This window comes from Aspergillus fumigatus, chromosome 4, assembly GCF_000002655.1.
Source record: "Aspergillus fumigatus Af293 chromosome 4, whole genome shotgun sequence".
In the NCBI taxonomy this organism is placed as follows: Eukaryota; Fungi; Ascomycota; class Eurotiomycetes; order Eurotiales; family Aspergillaceae; genus Aspergillus; species Aspergillus fumigatus.
The window spans coordinates 1745992-1764756 of record NC_007197.1 but is presented as its reverse complement, the minus strand read 5'-3'; the positions used below and the strand labels follow the sequence as shown (position 1 = coordinate 1764756).

The 18765-nt window shown below is 48.6% G+C and overlaps 8 protein-coding genes and 1 non-coding gene across 9 annotated transcripts; 7 read left to right on the top strand and 2 right to left on the bottom strand.

Annotated features, from left to right (window-relative positions):
• Positions 1-58: 58 nt before the first annotated feature.
• On the top strand, positions 59-2818 carry AFUA_4G06840 (uncharacterized protein). The gene is made up of 6 exons (XM_077804574.1): positions 59-441; positions 548-964; positions 1022-1839; positions 1889-1981; positions 2039-2192; positions 2269-2818. The coding sequence occupies exons 1-5, from the start codon at positions 258-260 to the stop codon at positions 2138-2140; spliced, it is 1614 nt and encodes a 537-aa protein (XP_077660720.1). The 5' UTR covers positions 59-257; the 3' UTR covers positions 2141-2192; positions 2269-2818.
• A 125-nt stretch (positions 2819-2943) lies between these two features.
• AFUA_4G06830 (E2 SUMO-conjugating protein UBC9) lies at positions 2944-4051 on the top strand. Its single transcript, XM_747050.2, has 4 exons — positions 2944-3017; positions 3073-3491; positions 3582-3605; positions 3711-4051. Exons 2-4 carry the CDS (start codon positions 3197-3199, stop codon positions 3962-3964), a joined length of 573 nt encoding a protein of 190 aa, XP_752143.1. The 5' UTR covers positions 2944-3017; positions 3073-3196; the 3' UTR covers positions 3965-4051.
• A 680-nt stretch (positions 4052-4731) lies between these two features.
• ecm33 (GPI-anchored protein Ecm33) lies at positions 4732-6073 on the bottom strand (the record flags this gene model as incomplete). The annotated part of the gene is made up of 3 exons (XM_747051.2): positions 5995-6073; positions 5084-5924; positions 4732-5026 (listed from the first exon to the last, which is right to left on the bottom strand). Exons 1-3 carry the CDS (start codon positions 6053-6055, stop codon positions 4732-4734), a joined length of 1197 nt encoding a protein of 398 aa, XP_752144.1. The 5' UTR covers positions 6056-6073.
• A 401-nt stretch (positions 6074-6474) lies between these two features.
• On the top strand, positions 6475-6630 carry AFUA_4G06810 (uncharacterized protein; the record flags this gene model as incomplete). Its single annotated transcript, XM_747052.1, has 1 exon — positions 6475-6630. The coding sequence occupies one exon, from the start codon at positions 6475-6477 to the stop codon at positions 6628-6630; it is 156 nt and encodes a 51-aa protein (XP_752145.1).
• Positions 6631-10085: 3455 nt separating this feature from the next.
• alkA (DNA-3-methyladenine glycosylase II) lies at positions 10086-12109 on the top strand. Its single transcript, XM_747053.2, has 3 exons — positions 10086-11441; positions 11532-11654; positions 11734-12109. The coding sequence occupies exons 1-3, from the start codon at positions 10477-10479 to the stop codon at positions 11795-11797; spliced, it is 1152 nt and encodes a 383-aa protein (XP_752146.2). The 5' UTR covers positions 10086-10476; the 3' UTR covers positions 11798-12109.
• A 129-nt stretch (positions 12110-12238) lies between these two features.
• Positions 12239-12876, bottom strand: AFUA_4G06790 (ubiquinol--cytochrome-c reductase subunit 7; the record flags this gene model as incomplete). The annotated part of the gene is made up of 3 exons (XM_747054.3): positions 12239-12349; positions 12538-12591; positions 12649-12876. 3 exons carry the CDS (start codon positions 12874-12876, stop codon positions 12260-12262), a joined length of 372 nt encoding a protein of 123 aa, XP_752147.3. The 3' UTR covers positions 12239-12259.
• Positions 12877-13330: 454 nt separating this feature from the next.
• Positions 13331-15671, top strand: AFUA_4G06780 (uncharacterized protein). Its single transcript, XM_077804573.1, has 2 exons — positions 13331-14283; positions 14353-15671. Exons 1-2 carry the CDS (start codon positions 13812-13814, stop codon positions 15132-15134), a joined length of 1254 nt encoding a protein of 417 aa, XP_077660719.1. The 5' UTR covers positions 13331-13811; the 3' UTR covers positions 15135-15671.
• Positions 15672-16088: 417 nt separating this feature from the next.
• AFUA_4G06775 lies at positions 16089-16175 on the top strand. Its single transcript, XR_013344504.1, has one exon. It is a non-coding gene; the product is annotated as an uncharacterized ncRNA (small nucleolar RNA).
• A 995-nt stretch (positions 16176-17170) lies between these two features.
• AFUA_4G06770 (iron-sulfur cluster assembly scaffold protein) lies at positions 17171-18714 on the top strand. Its single transcript, XM_077804572.1, has 3 exons — positions 17171-17524; positions 17579-17608; positions 17974-18714. The coding sequence occupies exons 1-3, from the start codon at positions 17380-17382 to the stop codon at positions 18387-18389; spliced, it is 591 nt and encodes a 196-aa protein (XP_077660718.1). The 5' UTR covers positions 17171-17379; the 3' UTR covers positions 18390-18714.
• Positions 18715-18765: the final 51 nt, after the last annotated feature.

Here is an 18765-nt window from a genome sequence, read left to right as displayed (position 1 = left end):
GGCCCCATTGTTTCCTCGGTCTTCCTTCCCTGTCTTTTCCTCCTTCCAAGCGGGTGGCACCGGGTGGCTTACGTAACGGTTAAGCCAAACATAGCAAACAGTGCAAGCCGAGCAAACATGGTTTATGCATGGAATCACTCCGCATCTCCAACTCTTCAACGATCCTCCTTGCAGGGACAACATTATAGTTCTTGTTCTCCGTCTTCTGTGTTGAACTATCACTACTTTCCACATATATCTATCTATCCTTTTTATCCATGACCTCGGAATCCACCCCTTCCAAAGGGGGAGGCCTGTCTCTCTATGCCAATCTCCTTGACCCATCATCCAATGCATCCTCTCCCGGAACAATCTCTCGCGCCCCGGTCGTCTTCAAGCAGGCCTCGGAAGGCGACTCACAGACAGATGATTCAGCTGCGAAAAAGCAGCAATTAAGTGCTGGTAGAGCTCATACCCTTCTTTCGTGATCGAGAAGTTCTCTTCATGTATCCCACTTTGACGATCTGATTGCTCACTTGGCCTTCTTCCTCTCTTCTCGGGTATTCAGCTTCTCTTCGATTTCAGCCTACGAAAAGACCACAGCTAGCTGCTCAGAAACCTAAACCGAAACCAGCGCTGCCCAAGTCAACCCCAGGCGCTGCGTCTGCGCCGGCTCCTCCCGTGAAGACCACCCTTGCGGACTGGGCAGCAACCGAAGAAGACGACGTCAATGGATTCTACATTGGCGAGAAGAGACAGCGCGGCGGGCGTAAAAAGCGCAAGAAGAACCGGGAAGCGCAGGCGTTCGTCCAAAATTGGGATGACATCTACGACCCTTCAAGACCGAACATCTACGAAGAGTATAAGCATAGTGACGAGCAGATTGCTGAGGTGCGCGAGTGGAAAGATCGCCTCTACGCTCACCGAATGGCACGATCGCCGAGCAGGAGCTCGCACAGTGCCGATGAATCGAGACCAATGAACAGTAAGCTTTTCTTTGCATGGCGTTCGACTGTTAAGAATGCTCACGAATTTTTTGCAGAACAATTTGCGCCTCCGCAGAGTTTTGCGCCTCCGCCTAATCTTAACGATATCCCTCCTGCACCGCTCGATGAAGCTACAGGAGACGATGCATTTGCTCGACGCGCGCGCATGACGGCAGGTCAATCCGATGCATTAATGTCTGGTCGAACGCCACCTGCGCCTCCCCCTCCGCCAGAAGAGGCACCTGCTCCAATTTCGGATGATCCCACCGGTGAAGACGCCTACCTGAGACGGGTGCAAATGGCTGCTGCAGCTCAGCCTACGCTGCAGGCGCCCACTCGCCCGCCACCTCGGCCTTTGGATGCACTGCAGCCAGCTTCTGCCACAATCTCTCGCGCGCCGGTCCGATATACCCTGCCTCCACCTCCGGAAGATATTCCCGCCACAGAAGCGGAGCTTGAAGAAGTCTTTGCGAAGGAAGAGCCTGCGGGGGATGCACCCGACGAAGAAGACGGCCAGCGCTCACTCCGGCCGGGACAAAAGGGATTCGCCGAGAGGTTGCTGGCGAAGTACGGGTGGACCAAGGGATCTGGCTTGGGTGCCACGGGGTCGGGTATCGTTAAGCCGTTGCAGGTCAAAGTCGAGAAGCAAAAGAAGCGGCCAGACTCGGAAGGTGGTGGTTTTGTTACTCCTGCTGGCAGGGGCAAAATCATTGGCGGTAAGAGGAAGGCGGAGGAAGAGGAGGGCAAGTTCGGCCGTATGAGCGAAGTCATCATCCTCAAGGGTATGCTTGATGGGATGGATGTCGATGCTGAGCTCGAGGGTGATCAAGACGGGGGGTTAATCCAAGAGATTGGTGAGGAATGCTCAGAAAAGGTGCGCTTCTCTATCCATGACTGGGTTGCTACCATCTAACACTGATCAGTACGGTCGTGTGGAGCGTGTCTTCATTTCCCGTGAATCTGGGCCCCCTGTGCCGGTCTTTGTCAAGTTTACTAATCAGTTGTCGGCTTTACGTGTGAGTATCTCCGAATTCAGAAGCCATCCAAGTCTGGACACTGACAAAATCTGTCAGGCGGTGAATGCCCTGGAAGGCCGAGTGTTCAATGGCAACACAATCACAGCCCGTTTCTACGACACTCAGAAATTCGAAGAAGGGATATATGACGACCGGTAGCAGGCATTGGAGCAAGTAACATGTACCGCATATTCACGGGGGTTCATTACTAGTCAGTCGATGCAATGACTCGGTTCTGCCTTCTGAGATCATGATTTCTGATGCGATAATGACTGGGTACTGAACAGTATGAAACTATATGCAGATAAGATGATTGCGCTCAAATATTTTGACACTATCCACGTTGTTGCGGACTTTTGAGTCCTTAAGATAGCAACCTTGCGCGTCATCAACTTCCTGACAGCCTTCTTGTCTGCCGCCTCCCTGCTTGGGATACTGTGCGGCCCAGACTGAGGCTCGAGGCTTCGCATGAAGTGTTGCTGGCGTTGCACCAGTGGCAGGCTCCTTTATCACTGCGAAAATCAAGGTCTCGTTCGTGTCGCAGTCATAGCCAAACCTGACTACATGAATGCAGAATATTTGAGAACGGTAGACGGCATTGACATGTGGCAAAGGGCATGGGAGAGTGACATCTGTGAGTCCCAACAAAGAGACAATCAAGAGTTCAATGCTTGTGTCTCACAACAGGAGCCTGAGGCAAGGAAGCATTGGTCCTTATACTCATATGGATACGGTTAAGATAGATTCACCTTGTTGTTCCTTCGTATTGACTATCCTGAGTGTATTAAGACAGAACAGCTTGATGCAAGAAATATTTTCAATTATCTCTGTATTCACACAACTTTGCGAAAAAACACGGGTACCTTCTTGCTTCCAACTCCTTCCACAGGTTGGCCACTGGAAACTACTTCGTGCAGAGTCACATGATCGTGACTGAGATATTTATCAGTGGAGACCCGATTGGCTGTGGGGTATCAAATCCATTGAGCAACACTGGAAAAGCCTCATCTGGTGGCCATTCACTTTGAGCCTCTTAGTCTGTGACTCTCTCTCTCTTTCCTCTCATTTCCTCCTCTCTTACCTGTCTCCAGTCTCTCTCCCTAGAGTTCCTCCGCGGCGAACCTTCCTTGGTCATTTCTCCAAGAACTGTCTGTAATCGCCTCTTCAACCGAAGGCAAACCTCATCCTGCGACCAATTCACATCACTAACTCACCATGTCCCTCTGTTTAAACCGCCTTACAGAAGAACGGTATGTCCATCAACCCAGCTTAAATTCGCGCCGCGCAAACACATCCACGACTCCGCAACCGACAACAACCCAAGAGAGACTGACAACCCCCACGCGCAGGAAGCAATGGCGACGCGACCACCCGTTCGGCTTCTACGCAAAGCCTCATCGGACACCCCAGGGCGTGCTGGACCTGAAGCGCTGGGAATGCGGTATCCCGGGGAAAGCGAATACGCTGTGGGAAGGCGGTCTATTCAAGCTGGACGTTGTCTTTCCAGATGGTAAGCCTGTCTGTGCCTGTGGTCGTGACCGGTCGGTCCTTGTATAACTAGCGAATATGCTGACCATCTCTCGATTCTTTTTGGAAATAGAGTATCCGACCAAGCCCCCAAAATGTACGTATTTTCCTTCCGACTGCTGGCATCATATATTCATATACATTGCCACCTTTTCCCGCATCCATATCCGAACCCGCTAAACTGACGTCGCAAACGATACAGGCAAATTCGTCCCCCCACTCTTCCACCCCAATGTCTACCCCTCGGGCACCGTCTGTCTCTCAATCCTTAACGAAGAAGAAGCCTGGAAGCCGGCCATCACAATCAAGCAGATTCTTCTGGGAATCCAAGACTTACTTGATGACCCGAACCCAGAGTCTCCCGCGCAAGCTGAAGCATATAACTTATTCAAGAAGGACCGGCCGGCGTACGAGCGGCGCGTGCGCCAGGTCGTCAAGGAGAATCCTGCTCTCTAGAACTCTGAGATCTGTTATGCGGATGACGCGATGATTCTATCAAGATCTCGTATTCTCCTTCGGTCTAACCAATGCTCTAAATTTACGGTACGGCGCCCATCGCATCGCGGCCACTCCTACAACGAAGGGTAGTTGACGCTCATTTTCATGTGATCTAGTCGCATCTGCTTGGTTAATATCCCCTTTCTGTCTTCTCGTGTCTCGGTTTTCTCTTAGCGTGGCGTTCTCAATTGACAAAAGCGAACGGCTCCAAATGGATGTTGCTCTCTTCTTCGGCCCACTTTTTGCACTACCTAGTCGCGACTTCACCTGTGATTTGTAACGCACATAGAGGTCTCTGAATGCCCAACCTGTCGTCCTCCATGATGCCATGAGTAGCTTCGCAGGAAAACAAAATCCGACACGTGCGTATCCTGGCGATATGTGCATGCATGCATCCGATCTGATGCACATACACGAGCTTGTGCTATGCCCGCCACTTGGTTGTACCTACTGCGGACAATTTTACGCAGATTTTACGAAGTCCGCATACATAAGTACATAGCCGCGATCTGATTGCTTAAGAGGCACATCCCACACTGCCTCGCCGTAGGTTCAGTCTTGAACGGTTGTAAGGTTGCTCAAATGAAATTCGATTATTATCATAAAACAGTCAAAGCACGGCAATCAAAAAAAAACCATGGCTTATTAGACAGCTCTACACACCCCGGGAAGGAGCTTTGGAAAACAAACAAAACCACATGCGATTTCCTAGTCTTGGCCATCCTTTACAAAACGTACTGCACCAGAGCTCCAAAAACGGCGGCGAATCCGAGAGCAGGGAGGTTAGCAGCGTTGAGGTCAGCAGCATTGGACTTGGAAGCGGAAGCAGAGCTGCCGCTGCTAGTGGTGGTGCCAGAAGATCCATCCTTGGTGGTAGGGTTAGGCTCAGCAGCCTTGCACTTGTAGGTACCGCGAATGACCTTGTCATTATGGGCCTTGTCAAAGGTGTCGCAGCTGAAGTTGCCGGTGCTCTGCAAGTTGAACTGGCCCTTGACGTTCTCGAGTTTGGGCATGCTCACTCTGCGATTTGATTAGATTGTTGGGCGATATTTCGGCCGGCAGGAAAAGGTCACTTACTCGTCGAACTTGCCGCTGAAGTCAACGGCACCAGTAACAACCTTCAGGGAAGGCAGATCAATGCTGCTGAGCTCATCGTTGCGGGTAATCAGGAAACCACCGTTGACAGTCTCAAGAGCTGGCATGCTGATGTTAGTGAGCTTGCTGTTGGAGTTGAAAACCAGGTCGCCAGTCTCGGTAAGGTTGGGAGCACTGAAAGACTTGAAGGTGTCACCCCAGAAGCCAAGCTGACCAGTCAGGTTGTGGAGAGAGGGGACAGAGACAGCGCTGACGTTGCGGAAGGTCATGTTGGTGCCACTGGAGAGGTTGGGCAGCTCCACTTCAAGGGAGTTCAGGTTACCAGCAAAGTTGATCAGGCCAGTGGCGTTCTTCAGGTTGTTGATGTTGATGGACTTGAGCTGCGTGTTCTCGGTGATGTCGAACTTGCCAACGGTGTTCAGCGAGATACCGTTCAGGTTAGCCAGGCCGGTGTTGGTGATCGTGACATCACCGGCTTCATTGACACCCTTGGTGAAATCAAGACTCTGAAGCTGGGGCAGAGCAGTCCACTGGATCGATCCGACACTGGTAAGAGAGGGGAAGCTGAGGGTGGTCAGCGTGGTAAGGCCATCCAGCTTGAAAGTGTCGGCAATGGAGTTCAGCATAGGCGCCGCGATGGAAGAGATGTTGGCGCCACCCGTGCAGCTGAGGGTGCCGTCAATCTGCTTCACGTTGTTGAAGGTAATAGCGCCCGAGAGGTGCTCGTCGATCTCAATGGTACCCTTGATGGTCGAGCAGGAGGAGTAGCCGTCGGCATCGCTCTGGCTGGAAATCGTGATGGTCTCATCGGTCTTACCGCAGTCTGTGCCAACAATCAGCTCCCACCCTCGCAACTTCAGATTCGTGGGAGTCGGGGGTGATGGTTCACTCACTGGCAGCAAGGACGGCCTGGGCTGCAGCCAGGGCAGGGAGAGCGTATTTGAGGAAAGCCATTGCTAAATGTTGTTTATACTAGATTCTCAAAGCAAGGTCAGTAATGTCATTAGCAGGCTTCGCAGGTTGGCATCAAGTAAGGGTCCGACGACAATCCATCTTCACGAGCAGGAAAAGACCACACTGGGAATGTAATGAGAGAGAAGATGAGAGAGGGGGGAAAGAGAGAGAAAGAGGGAGAGTGAGATGAGTGTGATGAGACTTACCAATGTTCTGTGAGGTAGAGATGTAGAGCGGGCGATGCTCAGCCCTTAAAGAGGTTGATACAGGCGAATGGCAGTAGCTGCAAGAGTTGGCAGACAAAATTGGATGAACGAGCGAAAGAAGGTGAGGAGGTCAAAACGAAGGAGAAGCTGTAAGCGGCGATTTCTTCAACGAAAGTCGACTAATTTGGCAAGCACGTTGGACGAAGAAGAATGATGAAGGGAAAGAAGGAGAAGAAAAGAGAACAAAAGACTGGATGGGTGGAATTGATTGGAAAGGAGCCTTCAAAAGACAAGGCAGTGGGAAAGGAAAGTGCCTTTAGGGAGGACCAGACAAGAAAGGAGGCGTGGCCCCAGCACCGGGTCCGGTAAACTTGATGGACATTCTCCTTGTGAGACAGTTACTATTTTTTTCCCTCTCTTAGGTCCTCTTTACTCCCACTGTACCAGAGAAAATACACAAGGTGCGTCACAAGCCAAATTTGCAAGGAATCCTGATTCTTAGGCTCGGTAACGAGCCCATTGCTTCTAGTCGGCTCCATTCTGTAACACTGTCACCAATAATTGTGCTGCAATGCTGTCGATGATTCGCCCCGTGGCTCCATTCTGGCTCCCTTCTGGCTCCATTCTGGCTCCCGTCATTTTTGACCATTCAAAGCGCACCATTCCCTTTTGTTTATCGTGGCCGCAGTGGTTGAGATACGTAATCTTGGGTGTCGGTGCCCTGGGTACAGAGTACGTTCCTGGCTACAATACAGTTGGCAATTGTCAGAATTAGTATCCTTTAATTGTTGATCCTCTTTTATAACCATCGTTATCTCCTTGCAGCAGCAGTACTAACCTGATTATAATCACTGATGGCCATCGGCTGTCATCCATGGGAAATGGAGGGGGTTTTGCACTACTCCATGAACCAGTGACCAGTACCTTACTTGGTGAAATCCATACATTAATACGACATTATCTGAAATACGCCAGTACTGATAGGTAACATTTCATAAATTGCTGTCCGTGGCCAGACTCAAGCGAAATCCAAATGCAACGTTGTAAATAAATAATAGCCACATCAAATCATTCATTCACCATTCATGATCCTTAACCACCAATTCCTTTTGTTATGACGAGCGCTAACATTATCTACAATTCGGCTCAGTTTGTCCAGGTCTAGCGGACCGTTGATGGAAACAGCTATAGTTAATCAATATGTGTACGGCATCTAGAATGTTATTGTTTCAGAAACTGGACTCCTTACTAAGGAGCAAGCCCTGTCTGTGATGGCGAGCCAACAAGTTCGGCAGCAAGACGAATGTAAATAATATCTGAAATTCCCGAATCAATGGGTCCGCTCTCCCGGCATGAGTGTCATCACCTGGACTACGGGTTATGGAATGTAAGAATATCAGAAAGCATCAAGGAGGTTGGGATCCAGAATCTCTTGCGCCGTTTGCAAGCTAGATAGATTTTAATGTCAATCCTCGCCGCTTTCTGCCCTTTAAATGATCCCTATTAAACGTTAAAAAGAGGGTACCATACTGTATTTGCCGGATATCTCATCCATAATATTGCAGTGTCTTTCTACGTAGATAGATTGACTGTCTATGATTCCTATTTCCATAACGCTACAGATATTCTAGTTGAAGTATGTTTTCATTATCATTATGCCACAAGGTCAGGCAGAAGGCGAAGTAGGCAAAGTGCCATTCCACTAGGCGAGACATCAATTGAGATGGTCAGGCTAAAACTAATAAAGTGGCGAATATGCGTGCGGCCCGATATTGCTTGTTCCATTCTGTGGCAAGCTCCGTATGTGTGTAGCTAACTGTTATACACATCTACTAGTACGCTGCACATATTGGCAGAGTCCAGAAATAATGAAAGTCCTAACACAAGATACTCAATTACTCAATAGCTCAATGATGGCATTCTTATCTTGAGGTTGATGGGAGTGTTATCCCAACCAAAGTACGGAGTATGGAGTAGGTGGGAAGATCGGTAACAGATAATAATAATTAAATAGTTCTGTAAGTTCTGTAACTTACCAGTACCATCGATGAGACTTCATCTTGGTTCGACCCACTTAAGTAGGTTAGTGGATCCATGAAACAATCCTGCAATTGAGAACTATGCCTCCATGGAAAATTTATGAGCGCTAAAAATATACAACACGATAGGGATGGCCAAAGTCAAGCTATCTACTCTGTAAATTCTTCAGGTACGTATGTTTGTCAGTGATGGCTTGCCGTCAAGTAAAGTATGGCTGTGCAGGGAGGCCTGATGGAAATAGCAGTAACTATAACTAGTTCTCTAGTCATTGTTTGAATCCTTTAAGAGATCTTAATCTATAGAACAAAGAACCACCCAGTTTAATGACAGAGGTTTATCAACACCAACTCTTGTAGTGGATAGCTCGCTTCATCTGGCCATTATATGTCCAGGGGACCAATGATTCATAATCATTAATAATTGTGTCTCAGTCCATTAAAAGATTGTTCCCCCATCTAACTGTGTATTTATTATTATTATTAGGAGTCGAAGAACATCACTGATATCTGTAACTACTTGCATATCACAATAATGGATAAGCTCTTGGTCAGAACTTTGACGATGACCCGCTTTGAAAATTGCAGCCAGGCCCCGTTCCAGCTATTCGACTATTTAAGATCCTTCGACACTATCCTGCTTTATTGTTCAATATTTACTTCGACGTCACCCTGCTGTACCTGTGCGCTAATTTACCAGTACGACTGTATGTAAATTTAAGGCACGTTCCCAGAACGCCACATATAACGGGTGGCTGGGGTGTACTCTGTACAATAAAGCCACACAGTTGAACTAAACAAAGCAATACAACTGACTACGGAGTGCTCATAGATGTCTCCTAGAGTACTCCGTACAAACAACATGCTTTCTTTAACCCCAGCCCTACTCTGCATTCCGTGATGATGGTGAATGACTGGAAACAGTATAGCATCCTATTTTGGAAGAGCATCAGCATTGCTGTGCATGTTCTATGTAGTTTCCCTTCATCACTGCTTCAAACTTCATCGCGCATTTCATCATTTTCTTGTTAAGGATTCCCCTCCATGCCTAGATTTAACAAGGCATATTTCCCATTAATCCATTCATCATGTCCCAAGCATTGTGCGGCCCGTTTGTCTGTATTGAATATCATAACCGTACCAGATCTATTGCTTTTGGAGCTTCTAGCAAAGAGTCATCACCAACTCCTCATACTCTTGGGATCTTGGTAATGATAGAGAAGGGCCTAGCTATGATCACACGCGGTTCTTATCTCATGGAGCCATCCTGGTGATTTCACATCAGCCGAGCCTAGTCATACGGGCGTTAGAGCTATGTTCATTCCACGCAAGAGTCAATAGATGGCTAGAAGTCATTTGAGGATATGGTAGCTCTTAAGCTCAGGAAAGACCAGTATACTCCGTACTGGTTGCTCGAATTTTGAAAATATCTTCCATAAGTATCCTTTGCAATCTTCATCTTCTGCCGTGTACCAGAGCATACCTCCTTCCACGACAGATCTGATGACATTAGAAAGTGCCTGATCCACTGGAACGTCCCATGCAGTGTCAATCTGAATACTAGTTGAATAATTTGTAATCCCAAACCTACCTGCTGGTTGGCAGTTGAGCTAGCATCTTGAAGGGCTCTCTTTGTAAAGCTTGCGCAAATATGTGACGGGTAAGGTTGTCCTTACTTGCAAATCTGCAATTAAAAGCTGGTTCATAATGTATGCAAGACACATGCAGTCAAGTTCTCTATAAATTCCTTCAATCTGAATGGGTAAATAGATAAGTCGGTTTTTACATGCCCTATCTAGATAAAGTACTGGACAGATGGTGGTGGAGTACGGAGTCGTAGGCGAAAAAGCGGTAATCAATCATGAATTCCTCATTTTCAGAAGGGAGCTACATCGTGCCGTGGAAAGCAATTGTCTACTTTCGTCGTACACAAATCTCGACAAAAAGCTGTATAAAAGACTGTGGACCGTTTGTGACCCTTGATACAGCCAATATGAATACAAGTATCTCACTCAATACGAGCCTCGGAGCGGATGACTTATCGGACTCTGGATAAATGTACTCAGCACCGAAAGCCGTACCAGCAAGCGAACATCGAAAAGATATCAACTCTTTAGGGGGATAGAAGGGACAAGAAGAAGACACAATTATTATCTGCGTCTGTCGTTGTGTCGTTTTCATGATGGCCCTCCGACGCTCGGCCCGCCTGAATACGGCGCTCAATAATAAAGTGCTGCCACCACAACCGCGGAGTCCACCAAAGAAATCAAGCAGGCCTCAGTCCAGCAACAGGGTCAACAAAGCGAAAAGCCGGTCTAGAAAAGATGTCAATGACCTGAAAATCAGTGTCGAACAGCTTCCTCTCGACGTAACGCTCCCAGATTCCGGAGCCATACCGGTCTCAAACAACAATGTGGAGACAGTTAACACTCTTGACCTTATATCTACCGACCCTCCAAGCAGACTACATGCAACCCCTCCTCCCCTTGACCGACCTGTCGAACCGCATAGGACAAATGCAACACTCTTAACACCCCATGGCTCCTCTCTCGTCGCCTACCCGCCCGGCTCGGAGAGTCTCTCCCCCTCCAAGACCGGTCGACCCCGTCCGACCGCTACGACCGGTACCCTCCTCGAGAAAGCCGTAGCACATCTAATTGCTACAGACGCGCGCCTGGAGCCGCTTATAAGGCGACATCCGTGTCCTCTATTTTCTCCTGAGGGACTGGCCGAGGAAATCGACCCCTTCCGCAGTCTCGTCAGCAGTATCATCGGACAACAGGTGTCAGGCGCTGCAGCCCGATCTATCAAGGACAAATTCGTGGCTTTGTTCAACAAGGACAATGAGGGACAGGATCCTGCGAAGCCGCCTCGGTTCCCCACACCAGAGGAGGTCGTCCAATGCGACCTCGCTACGTTACGTACTGCTGGACTCTCCCAGCGAAAAGCCGAATATATCCACGGGCTATCCCAGAAATTCGCTACCGGAGAACTCAGTGCGAGGATGTTGCTCAATGCCAGTGACGAAGAGCTCGTGGAGAAGTTGACTGCTGTCCGAGGGCTAGGCCGATGGTCCGTTGAGATGTTCGCGTGCTTTGCGTTAAAGCGCATTGATGTCTTTTCCACTGGAGATCTCGGCGTGCAGTAAGTTAATCATCAGCCATGCCGAACCTCAGCGCAGCAACATGCGTTCGACTACTCCTGGCAAACATGACCCGCTAATGAGAAAAATAGGAGAGGCTGTGCGGCGTTCATGGGAAAGGACGTGAGTAAGTTGAAGGCTAAAGGAGGCGGTAAGTTCAAGTATATGGCCGAAAAAGACATGCTGGAACTGGCTGCGAAGTTCGCCCCGTACAGGTAAGTTGGCAGTGCATTCTCTTCATTTACTTCCGTAAAGTTGGGCCATCAGGAACTTTTTCTCACGTTAGCATCGCAGGAGCCTTTTCATGTGGTACATGTGGCGTGTAGAGGATGTCGATGTCACTGTAATGAACGCTTGAGAGATCCACATGGGACATTCCTCGAGTATATATAGTCCCTACTCAAATTGAACCAAATAGATCGCTTAGAATGATGACACTGCCCGGTTTAGACGGCAGCACCGCGTCCAATACGCATCAGTATGTCGTCAGAATCTGACAGATGCAACTCAGGATTATACAATGAGAAGGTTGGACTCGCCCCAGTCTGAACTACCTGGGATGAACACACATGCATCACCGCCGCGGTTACAGAGTTGCATGACAAGCGGAGGATCAGAAAAATGACGATGAATTTGTACAATAACAGTACACATGACTTGAGCGATGAATCCGTAGTTCAATCAAAATTCCGCCACGGGCTCGTAGGCAAAGCACAGCCGCCAAATCGTACAACCCCTTCCTCGTTATTTTTCCGCCCGTATATTACCCTAGTGACACGATTTCGTGTCCTCTATGCGTTATAACTAGGGATCAAGCAATCTACCGTCTAACAACGAGGGTGTCGAGGTCCACACGCTCCTTGTTCTCCCTCTCGATTTCGCGGATGATAGGGCTCAGGTACTCGACGTCCTAGAGAGCAAGATTAGCATCCATAGTGTTGCTTTTATAGCCACAGGTGCTTTCTGGACGCATCCCGAAACTGCAAAAGTGCGGTAAACTCGATATAAGCCAATTGACAAATCCGCGCCACCGGATTGGCCAATACTTTATGCGGGGAATTGACGAGGCCGGATTATGGAATTGCGAGATCGACTCACCTCCTCGGGCTTGGTGTGCTCATGAGCGGGAAGGAGGGTGTGGGAAACGGAGCACTGTGTTGACGAGGCAAATTAGCGTTGATGTTCTGGAGGATCTAGACGGAGACGCACCTGGAAAGCTCTGCGGATACGGAAGACGCGGTCGTAGGCTTCCTTGGGAGGAAGACGCTTAAGGGCAGTCTGAACAACGTCGCTCTCCTCGGGAATCAGGTCATCGAATCTGAGAATAATCAGCTTGACTGCCTGCATAGACAGGTCAGGAGTAACATGTGTCCCAAATAAGCGACCAGAGAGAAATCGTGCATAATTGGACGCCGTATAGAGACGTCGCCGTCGCATAATATGCTCATCTGGAGCTCATCCTGGGAGGGTGAAGGCGGGGGTTGGCTACCTCAATCCGAGTTTCCTGTAGCCGGCAGCGTCGGTGTACCACTGAGCAAGTGGCATCATCCAGCGCTTGAGCCATGGGCGCTTGACAATGTAGTTGGTGAGAGAAGGAGCGGACATGGTGACTGATCCCAGATGGATGTGGATGGGTATCCAATTGAGGGCGTGTTGTAGAAGAAGGGAAGATCGCGAAGGTCAGTCAAGCTGTAAAGAGTGACCCGACGTTAGGGATTGTGCAAATTGGAGGTCCGGCCGGGAGGACTTTCCCAAAAACATCCGATTTTGCAGCCTGAGGCATCAAATATGTCTATGGGATTCCGATTTATGTCATGTGATTATCTTGCCTCAGGCTCGGAGCCCTGGCGCTTGGGACCGGAATGAATTCAGTAGCTAAGTTGCTGCACTCCACATGACTGCCGAAAGAGGTACGTTGATTGATCTTGGCCACAATCATCCGCGCGGCCCGGTTCTCGCCTTGTGTTCCAATCTTCCCATCGATCAGACTCCCTAATCGTTCACATATTTTAACCCGGTATCGCTTCCGGTTTGGTATGGGGCTCATCATCAGTTGAATTACATTTTTGCTCCTACACCGGAGCTGTGTCACTGCTACCGGCCCCCGCCCCGTCTTCACCTCCGAAAAAGACAAAATTACAGGCATATCAGCGCATTCGCCAACATCAGCTCAGTCACGCTTATTCAATTGTCTGCACCAGACGGTGTCGCTTCTTGTTACTGCTCTAATTAACAAAGAAATATTTACGTCGAGATCTGCTTAGAATAGGGTTTGCAGGGTTCCGGAGCGAGCACCGACATGCTCGGTTCCGGGAGCCCTCGTTGATTGCAAAGACGGACAGAGAAAGCTGCTAGGGAATCTGGCCGGAGCGATGTTTTCCGACGGTCACGGCAATTCAGGAGCCACCAGCAGCTCTGAAGAGCAGCAGATATCGCAGTCGAACAACCTTGCGTCATCCGACATTCAAGTTCCACCTGAAGCTGCTTCCAGCCCCAAGTTCGTCACAAACCTTGAGATATGGTCCACGAAGATACCGGATTACTACGTTGCTCCATTCTGCGGCGCCAGTGCGGGTGTGGCCTCTGGGATTGTCACATGCCCCCTTGATGTGATCAAGACGAAGCTGCAGGCACAAGGCGGATTTCTCCGACGAGGCGGCGGAGTCGTTGAGGCGAAAACCCTTTATCGTGGTATGCTAGGTACTGGGCGGATCATATGGCGGCAAGATGGAATTCGGGGTCTATATCAAGGATTGGGTCCCATGCTCTTGGGATATCTGCCTACGTGGGCCGTATATTTGGCTGTTTATGACCGATCTCGAGAATACTTCTACGAAACCACCGGTAAGTATCTCTGTGTGTTCCGTTCCGGAGGTAGGATGTAAAGCCTAATAATTCGCGTCACGCCAACAGATAGCTGGTGGCTTTCCAGAGGCTATGCGTCGATAACAGCCGGTGCTTGTTCTACTATAGTGACTAATCCAATCTGGGTCATTAAAACGCGGCTTATGTCACAGAGCCTCAAGTCCAACAGTGAAGGCTACACGGCTCCATGGCAGTACTCAAGCACTTGGGATGCAGCCCGCAAAATGTACAGGATCGAAGGGATTAGGTCATTTTATTCTGGGCTGACCCCCGCGTTACTCGGCTTAACGCACGTCGCTATTCAATTCCCGCTATACGAATACTTGAAGATGGCCTTTACTGGGTACGGGATAGGGGAACATCCTGATAACGGTGGCTCTCACTGGATTGGCATATCCTGTGCGACATTCCTAAGCAAAGTTTGTGCCAGCACTTTAACCTACCCGCATGAAGTGCTACGGACAAGACTTCAGACACAGCAAAGAACATCTCCAGCGCCTTCTCCAGAAGGTATCTCATTTCGTGGAGGGCTAGATCACCCACAAGACCGCGGGCGGCCTCCAGGAGCGGCTTCATCGGACGGCATGCCCAACCGCCCTCGGTATACGGGCGTGATCCGTACATGTCAGACCATCCTGAGGGAGGAAGGCTGGCGCGCATTCTACTCCGGCATCGGGGTGAATCTATTCCGGGCTGTGCCGGCTGCCATGACCACAATGCTTACATACGAGTATCTCCGTAAGCTGATCGGTCACTTGCAACATGAGGGAGAGATGAAGCTGCGCATGGCAAATGATAGAGAAATAGCCTTGCTGCAGCAGGATGAGTAAATAAGCAGCGAATGGCGCATACTAGACGTGTCTTGTTCTTTTCCTGTTTCGGTTGAATAATGCAGTCACGCAACCCTTAGTGGTTGACTTACGGGCGTTCTATTCCCACTGGGTGGGCAGTTGAGCTGAATATGTGCTCATCCGTCTTCAGCTTTGATCCTACTATAATCGATATCCTGGAGCAGTGGGGATCGCTCGGCTGTCCTGCGCTCAGCTCATGCCAGGAAACAGCCTAAAGAGCATGGTCATCGCTACGACATTTGTGGGACTTATGAACTCACTGATATATGGTCGTCATGCTTTGCAGAACATGTCTTACAAAGCGGTCTCTGTTGTTACATTGTCGTTTATTTCACCGTTGACGGTTGCGTTGCATGATCTGCATCTTTGTACATACAAACATACGTTATTATTCAAACCATATCGACGTTCTCAGCTCCTCGAAACAACCGCCACTAAATCAGATAATACCAGACACCGAGCGATGTTTCTGATAGGCAGACTCGGTAGTTCGCCCTCAAAACGCCAAGATAATGCTCCTACCTCGCTGAATTGTTTGTTCTTGTCACGGTACCGCGAGACAATGTGTAGTATGGCCGTACTACGATATGGAAACGTATGATGGAAACTAGAATATATGGTGATGTTAAACTAGTACGGATGATAGCTAGTACAGGTAGTGGTAGAAAATGTGTCACGTGACTAAATAAGCGACAAATCACTCAAATGATTTTCCAAATTTGAGCAATTTCCCCTCCATCTCGAAACAACAGCATACTTTATGACAGCGAGAAATTCAAGCATGGCCTGCCTTTGATGAAGGGGCACTTTCGCACTGCTTATTATCATCAGAGCTGTTATCTTAAATCTGGGTGAGATCATTATCCAGATATAAATATCTGTATGTTGTCTTGCATGGAGGATAGAGTTCCCAAGTTATCCTCGACTTTCCGTTGATATGATGAACATTCAAATGAAATGGTAGATCCAGATTACAATATCTTCTGGATATGACTATTCACATACACTGAAAATTCTGATCATGGACTTCGAGTAATGAGCTTGACAACGACGCGTTGTGTGGAAAGGCTACAGAAATTTCATTTAGTGCATCATTATCTTAGTCCAAACCGCAGCAATCATGAGCATTCTTTCTTGAATTCTTTCAGCTCAATCAAACCCAAGCTTCTGCTATTGTGCAAGTCCAACGCAAGACTACCTCGACCGATTTTGCTGCTCTGCATCTCTGGTTTCTAATGCCTGCTGTACCCACGATTGGTCAGATTTTTCCACGGAGAACTTCTGAGCCCTTGTAGTCGCGGTGACTGGGGATGATTGAGCCTCGCGGCGAGCGGAGTTGATGGAACTGATGCAGTAGGAGCATAGAATGATTGCCATGGTAAAGGCAGCTATCGGAGCATTGAGAGACTATTGTGTTGTTACTTCAGGGTAATAGAATGCTACTTGTGAGACAGAGCTGTGACAGCGCTGGAAGGATGTTCAACAGGTTGCACTTACTCCGGTTGTCCTCCCCAAGGGTTTCCCCGTTCCTCCTTTTTGAGTCATGGTTAAACTTAGATGACTTCAATCCGTCTTGACAGCTTCCATACGATGTCTCCCAAGGCATCTTGGTGGTGTCAAGGCGGGCGGACATCGGCGTAACATTTTCCCGAGCTCCTTTATCAGATGGAGGGGAGGCAAGTCAAGCAATGAATTACGTTATCCAGTACCACAAATACAGGCTCCTGTTGGCTGCAGACTCCCAGCCACGGTATCGTGGGGGTAATCAATCAGTCCACGTCAAGCTTAGGATCTTTAGTGTGCTAGATTCGCCTCAAACTACGGAGTACTATCGTAGAAAACAGTACCGCAATTTGGATCGATGGACCAAAAGTAAGTAAGGGGCCAGCCCTGATTATAATTAGTATGAAATAATCAGCTCTTGGAGTCGGCATTTTTATGCCTATTCTGGTTAAAACAAATGATGGCGAATACCTCCGAACGTCATAGTGTAATTATCTCCGAGGCCGGACGGAGCGGAGGCGACGGTGTTGCTGGTTTCGGTTTAGCGTATATAAGCACAGGCGAACCCCCGAAGAATAATTAATCGATCTTTCGTCGACATCACAACCTCGGGTACATCATCATATTCTATCAGCATTCTCTTTTGGCCTCATCATAAATCCAACAGCGCATCACCTTTAATTCGCTTGCTATCCGGAAATCATTCACACATCCATCCACCATGTTCCGCCGTTTGGCTACTGTCGCTCCCCGCTCAGTCGGTGCTGTCGCGTCGCCTCGCATTGCGCCGGCCATTTCTGGAATCCAGTCTCAACCCATCAATAGGGCGTCTCCTACACCTCAGAGGAGAAATTATCACGAGAAAGATAAGTACATCGATCAGTCTGGGATGACCAGTCAAATGCTGACCTTCTTTGCACTGCTAGATCATTACAACAACCCACGCAACGGTATGTTTGCAATTCTGATATGCTACTTTTCTTCCCTCATTTCCCTCGAAGCGTCGATGGGAGGCAGATGAATTGTCAGCTGTGGTCTTTCTCGTTTCAAGAAGATTCCTGTCAAGACCTGGCGAAGTCTCATCGAAATGAAGACGAGTCCTATACACGGTCTTCTACACCAGGGAGGGCACTGTTTGAATTTTGGACCTCGACTTTTTCAAAAAATCAATCACTATACAACGCTGTACTAGAAGACTGCTATGACCAGTCAACATCCATCTGTCTCCTATGCGCTCGAGGAGAATCTCGAGTCTCAGCATTCTTCAAGCTCTTGACCAACCATGTACATGCTTCAGAAACTGACATATCGATAGTTGGCTCACTACCCAAGGATGCTCCTGATGTCGGTCTCGGACTTGTTGGTGCACCTGCTTGCGGTGACGTTATGAAGCTCCAGATCCGAGTCGATAAGGACACCAGCAAGATCACCGACGTCAAGTTCAAGACTTTTGGCTGTGGTAGCGCGATTGCCAGCTCCAGCTACCTGACCGAGTTGGTGCGAGGAATGACGCTTGACGAGGCCGCTAAGATCCGGAATACCGACATTGCCAAGGAACTTTGCTTGCCCCCTGTGAAGTTACATTGCTCCATGCTTGCCGAGGACGCTATTAAGTCTGCCATCAACGACTACTACACCAAGAACCCCAAGGCTGCTAAGACTGATCTTTCTGGCACTGCGGCTTCCATTTCCAACGTGGAAAAGACCGACGGTAGCACCGCAAGCCTGTGATATGCTTGTGCATCAAAAGTAACAATATATTCATCAAACACTATTACGGCGATACCAGATGAGATCCGTTAGGGTTTATTTGTTCGACTGACTGGCGTACCGAGACTGCAGATTACTTGAATCACCAAAGCATGCGTTGTTTCATTGAATTCAACTGATAGGTTGAATTGTTGTCTATGTATATTTTTTGTTTCTCATTTCTCCATGCTTTTTGCTTTGTGCCTTGGAACATGGCATCATGATCATGAATCTCGTTCAGTCATAGGCTCGTCAATAGGAATGTGCATCTCTGTGAGATATGATTTCATTTCAAAAGGCGCTATGATGTAGGTTTCGTACGCTGCTTTAGTTTCAACAGGGCTATTAAGAAAACTCA

Coding starts and splice junctions, on each gene's coding strand:
- AFUA_4G06840 (XM_077804574.1), top strand. CDS start 258: ATGACCTCGGAATCCACCCCTTCCAAAGGGGGAGGCCTGTCTCTCTAT. Junction 442..547: donor AAAGCAGCAATTAAGTGCTG/GTAGAGCTCATA, acceptor TCGGGTATTCAG/CTTCTCTTCGATTTCAGCCT. Junction 1,840..1,888: donor GTGAGGAATGCTCAGAAAAG/GTGCGCTTCTCT, acceptor AACACTGATCAG/TACGGTCGTGTGGAGCGTGT.
- AFUA_4G06830 (XM_747050.2), top strand. CDS start 3,197: ATGTCCCTCTGTTTAAACCGCCTTACAGAAGAACGGTATGTCCATCAA. Junction 3,492..3,581: donor GGACGTTGTCTTTCCAGATG/GTAAGCCTGTCT, acceptor TTTTGGAAATAG/AGTATCCGACCAAGCCCCCA. Junction 3,606..3,710: donor TCCGACCAAGCCCCCAAAAT/GTACGTATTTTC, acceptor CAAACGATACAG/GCAAATTCGTCCCCCCACTC.
- alkA (XM_747053.2), top strand. CDS start 10,477: ATGATGGCCCTCCGACGCTCGGCCCGCCTGAATACGGCGCTCAATAAT. Junction 11,442..11,531: donor ACTGGAGATCTCGGCGTGCA/GTAAGTTAATCA, acceptor TGAGAAAAATAG/GAGAGGCTGTGCGGCGTTCA. Junction 11,655..11,733: donor GCGAAGTTCGCCCCGTACAG/GTAAGTTGGCAG, acceptor TTAGCATCGCAG/GAGCCTTTTCATGTGGTACA.
- AFUA_4G06780 (XM_077804573.1), top strand. CDS start 13,812: ATGTTTTCCGACGGTCACGGCAATTCAGGAGCCACCAGCAGCTCTGAA. Junction 14,284..14,352: donor ATACTTCTACGAAACCACCG/GTAAGTATCTCT, acceptor TCACGCCAACAG/ATAGCTGGTGGCTTTCCAGA.
- AFUA_4G06770 (XM_077804572.1), top strand. CDS start 17,380: ATGTTCCGCCGTTTGGCTACTGTCGCTCCCCGCTCAGTCGGTGCTGTC. Junction 17,525..17,578: donor GAGAAATTATCACGAGAAAG/ATAAGTACATCG, acceptor CCTTCTTTGCAC/TGCTAGATCATTACAACAAC. Junction 17,609..17,973: donor TTACAACAACCCACGCAACG/GTATGTTTGCAA, acceptor ACATATCGATAG/TTGGCTCACTACCCAAGGAT.